Here is a 4401-nt window from a genome sequence, read left to right on the forward strand (position 1 = left end):
CTGGGAGGCTCTGGTGGGCCAGCTGCCCTTGGGCCTTCAGCTGGATGCGAGGAGTTACTGCTTGGCTTTGCAGCGCTGCTGTTTGGTGGGGCAGAGGGCTTGGGAACCGCTGCTCGGACTCCAGGAAGCTGCCCAGACCTCCCAGCTGAAAAACAGGTATCGCACATTATACATCAGGATTTCGTTTCCACTCATCAGATAAAACAGCGCAAAGAGCAAGCTATTCATCTTTCCCTCCCCAGTGGTTACCCAGAGCGATGAAACTAATTCTACCAAAACATCTCATATCTTGACAGGTTGCCCCTGGTGTAATGGGGCTTGGGAGGTGATGTGTTCCAGTGGGCAACAGGGACTCTGCTTAGTTATATGATGACCTGCTAAGGGACCCTGTTCCCCTCCCTGTTCCTCCGTTTCTGCAAAATGAAATAGTTTAAAGAGAAGGTGCTTTTCTGCAGAGGCCTGGGGTCCTTCCAATCAGCCTCGTCTGCCTAGTACCGCCCGCTGAACATGGATGAGCCGCCTGCTTGGAGGAACCGAGAGTCCTAGTGTAAAGGCCTCAGAGAACACAAGTAGATTGACACGCATCAGCTTGCATCCTTGAAGTTAAGTACTTGCTTAAAATTAAAAAATTCACACAAATGTTACATAAATCTCAATCTCGGGGATAAAAAAAGTTCTTACAAGTAGTGCCTCAAAGGCTTTCCGGAGGGCACAGGTGCAAATGTTTCCTTTTCAACAGCAAATGCCCAAAGAGTCTTGACCTTACAAAATGTATTTGGCTGAGTAAATACCAAGGATTTCACAAAGCAAGATGTCAAAAAAGGCATCTCATTCTGTATTCGCACAGTCTGATAGGCATGGTCATAGTTTTAAGAACAACTCGAAGTAGCTGCTGCAGCTGAAGCTACGTGAGGAAGCCCGGTCATGAGCAGTGCCGCACATCTTGGGCTTGCCTTCCAGGAAAAAAAGAAACCTGCAGGTAGAGCCAAGTTCTGTCTTTCCCTGCAAATGCCTACTTTGCTCTGTGCTGCCTGAGCAGGCACCAGAGGCCATTGCTGTCACTCTAAAAGTCACCCCTCTGATGCTGGCACTTCTTGAGGTGAAAGCAACAGTAGGGCTCCCACATGTGCCTTCCTCCTGTCTTTGTGAAGCAACAATAACCTTTCTCAGGTCAATAAACTACCTTGCTGAATCAAAGCTGTACTTCATAAAATCCAGAGGGGAAAAGTCTTAAGTCTTAAAGTAACACACAAGCCTGTAATACCACAGAAATAGACACTAATGGAGGGAAGGAAATGCGACTTCTTTGCCATTTGTGCTGAAGTTGATAAGCTCAGATTTCAATACTCTATTCGAGGCACAATTAAAAGTTTTCATTAAACTGATGTAAAAAGGCTCCATTAAAACTCTGTACAATCTATTCAATCTCTTTCCTACCCAGTAGGAAAGAGATAGCTTATTATTTACATTTTAAGGAATAAGGCACCTGAGATTTAGAAAGGTGATTTCAAGCACATTATTAATTGAGCCCTCCATGGTCACATGATGAACTGAGGGTTCAGAAAAAAACAACAAAAATCAATCACTAAAGCTAACCCCAAAGTACTTTTATCCCAAATCACAGTTCCCCCCAGCTATTCTTTCATACAAATGAAGCCCTTACCCGGCACGTCCCTCTGGCCTGCTGGTCTGAGAACAGGAAAGCCACCGGCAAATAAGCCTCCCAGAGGCTGCTGAGAGCTGCCTTTATTAATGGCTGGATTAACTCCATCTCTGTTAGTTCCTTTGGGTTCTGTTAAAAAGAACCAAAAAAACAGGCTGTATCAGAAAGTAATTTCATCCTGCCCTCAGGCTGCTAAGACTTGGCACCAACAAACATAGCCATGACCAGACTTTTCCCTCTAAGCAGGCTCAGCGAGGAGAGTTACTGTTAATACAGTAAACTACCATTACTCTCTGACCCCATCTTGGAGCACAGCACCCTCTGGTGCTTTTTAATCTCACATCAGTAATTACACCAACAAGAAGTTGCGTTAGACAACATTAAATTTATGCTTCCAGGTTTTTTTGGCATTTTTTGTTCTTTTTATCTGGTAAAAAGATGTAAAAAGTATTCTTCTGCCAGAGCCAACAATTCCTACTTAAACAATTATTTTATTGAGCAACTCTTAAGGATTTCATCATTCGTGATTTTTTTGGGACAAGGAATGCCTGTTGAAGTGATATCCAGTTACGGACTTATAATTAAGCGTTAGTAGTTGTTGATCTCGGAGCAGGATGCAAGTTTAGAAAACTGAACTCTCCTTGCTCTGTGTCCTAAAGCCATATGAAGATGCAGACCTTTGCTGAACTTCAAACCCGCCCTTCAGTTTGAAAACCGTCCAGCTGACCTCCACAACTGAGGCTTCAGCAAAGCTCACCCAGGGACCTTACTCAGAAGCACATACTTACTTTCAATCTGTGGTGCACTGCGGTCATTGATTTGAGTCACTTTTCTTAAGCGAGTTCCCTGCTGGATATCAGCTAACAGCGCGTTTCGTGCTTTTTGGTCTTCCTTTCGCAATTTTGGTACCTCTGAACTTGCCTGTTGACAGTAAGAACATTAGATGGGAGGTACAGACAAAAATGCGTGCTTAGAAAGGACACATAAGCAAACGTGGGATAGAGGATTTGAAACAAGCCGTCCTTGGCAGCTGTCATTTCAGAGCCTTTGAGTCGAATCAACAAGAACAGCATTCAGTTGTGTAGGAGGCAGGAAAGCTGAAAGTTTAAATGTAACACAAATCTAATACTAGCTGTGCTAATACTGTTGAAAGGAAATTGGGGGGCATGCTTAAATGCAATGTGACCTCTTGCTTGGCCATTTACGGTCTCTGCCCCACAATTCCGGCTCTGACTGCCTCTCTCATTAGCAATTTTCATGCTATTTACAATGCTTTACAACAAAGATTTTATATGCCACCTTAGAATAAACATCTTTGTTTTATCCACTTTGCCTTAGGAAAAAAGTCAGATAAATGCACACCGCGCTTAATATTTCAATGGGATCATTAACTGATTTAGACTGTCTCTCTGTATTGCAGATTTACACCAGTTTAAGTAGACTGTCTTTAGAACAATACAATTAATATTTTAGTAACTTTTCTAGCCTAACCAAGGTCTGCAAACGTAAAGTCAGGTTGTAGTTTAAAGTTTTGTAATAAAACCAAATGATATTTTTATTCTTTATTCTTATTTCATCAAGTTTCCTGTTATTTAAAAAAAAAAAATCAAATCTTTAAAGAGTTTGGACTTTTCACGTTTCTGAAGCAGATAGAAACTAGCAAGGCTGTTATTTCTAAACCTATCACGTGGTTAACAGAGTGGCCTAACAGAGGGGAATCTTCATGTCAGAGGAGCAGTGTGCTTCATGTTTCGACATCTACTGCAAATTCCCGTAGGTTAGCTAACTTCCTAAAGAGAGCGAATACCAGAAATGTTTCCATAGCCCTTAATTTTAGCATCATCATAATAATAAAGCAGAACAGTATTGTCACACTTTAAAACAAAAAGCCCAACTTGGTAATAGCATTCTGAAAGCAAAACAGACACTTGAAAATACTTAACCAGCTGCTGAATTAATAAAATGTCTTACTTGCGAATCCTAAATGAAGAATTATACCGGTACGATATTACTTGTGGTTATTTTTGTACTTGCTAAAAAAAAAAAAAAAAAAGCAAGCAAGCTAGATTTGCAGAGCCCCACTAGATGGCACTCCAGATCGCTGCTAATGCCAGCTGCATTCCTGACACCTGATGTAAAAACTCAGAATTATAATCTTGTGACTGATACTGTAACCATGTATTATTTAAAAATATTAGGAAAAAACCCACTTTGTTACATGGTTTCCTAATTTGAAGCAGCGCTGCCTGCCCTTGTGCTTTCAGGACAGCAAGTCCCACTGCCCGTGACAACAACCCAGAAAAGCTGCCTGTGTAAGCAGCGTTAGACCATGCACCAGCCAGAAACTATTTCCACTCACATTTTCCGTAAGTTGACAATACTTACTGTGAAAAATGGAAATACCATAACTGGAACAAGGGTGACTCCCCTTCTCACAAAAGCTTTTTACCAGTATCTTGAACTTCACGCCTCTCTACTCCCAGTAATGACTTTGCTGTAGCAGGACAACCAGGATCTAGAGGGATCTGATCAAGACCTATGTTTAAAATTAGATCCAGCAGCTGTGTTTTCATTTCTGGGTTCAAGTGTCCATATATTATGCCAGCTGTCCACTTCATCTCCCCGATCCACTTCTCTGAGCAGGTAGGCTATTGGAATATACGGTCTCGATACTCGAACAGCTGTTAGGCTAAAATACCCTACTTGCGGCAACTTATATTTGCGAGTGACCCATGCCA

General features: G+C 42.0%; 1 protein-coding gene across 1 annotated transcript in view; it reads right to left on the bottom strand.

Annotated features, from left to right (window-relative positions):
- WIPF3 (WAS/WASL interacting protein family, member 3) overlaps positions 1 to 4161 on the bottom strand; it is an 8262-nt gene extending 4101 nt beyond the window's left edge. The window contains exons 1-4 of the mRNA XM_009325746.1: positions 4049 to 4161; positions 2452 to 2584; positions 1664 to 1792; positions 20 to 145 (exon numbers count right to left, since the gene is read on the bottom strand). Of these exons, the coding sequence (XP_009324021.1) occupies positions 20 to 145; positions 1664 to 1792; positions 2452 to 2584; positions 4049 to 4069 (409 nt within the window). The 5' untranslated portion in view covers positions 4070 to 4161. The remainder of the gene's footprint in view (positions 1 to 19; positions 146 to 1663; positions 1793 to 2451; positions 2585 to 4048) is intronic.
- Between the last annotated feature and the right edge of the window lie 240 nt (positions 4162 to 4401).

The sequence above is a fragment of the Pygoscelis adeliae genome, unplaced genomic scaffold, assembly GCF_000699105.1.
Source record: "Pygoscelis adeliae isolate BGI_AS28 unplaced genomic scaffold, ASM69910v1 Scaffold226, whole genome shotgun sequence".
Taxonomy (NCBI): Eukaryota; Metazoa; Chordata; class Aves; order Sphenisciformes; family Spheniscidae; genus Pygoscelis; species Pygoscelis adeliae.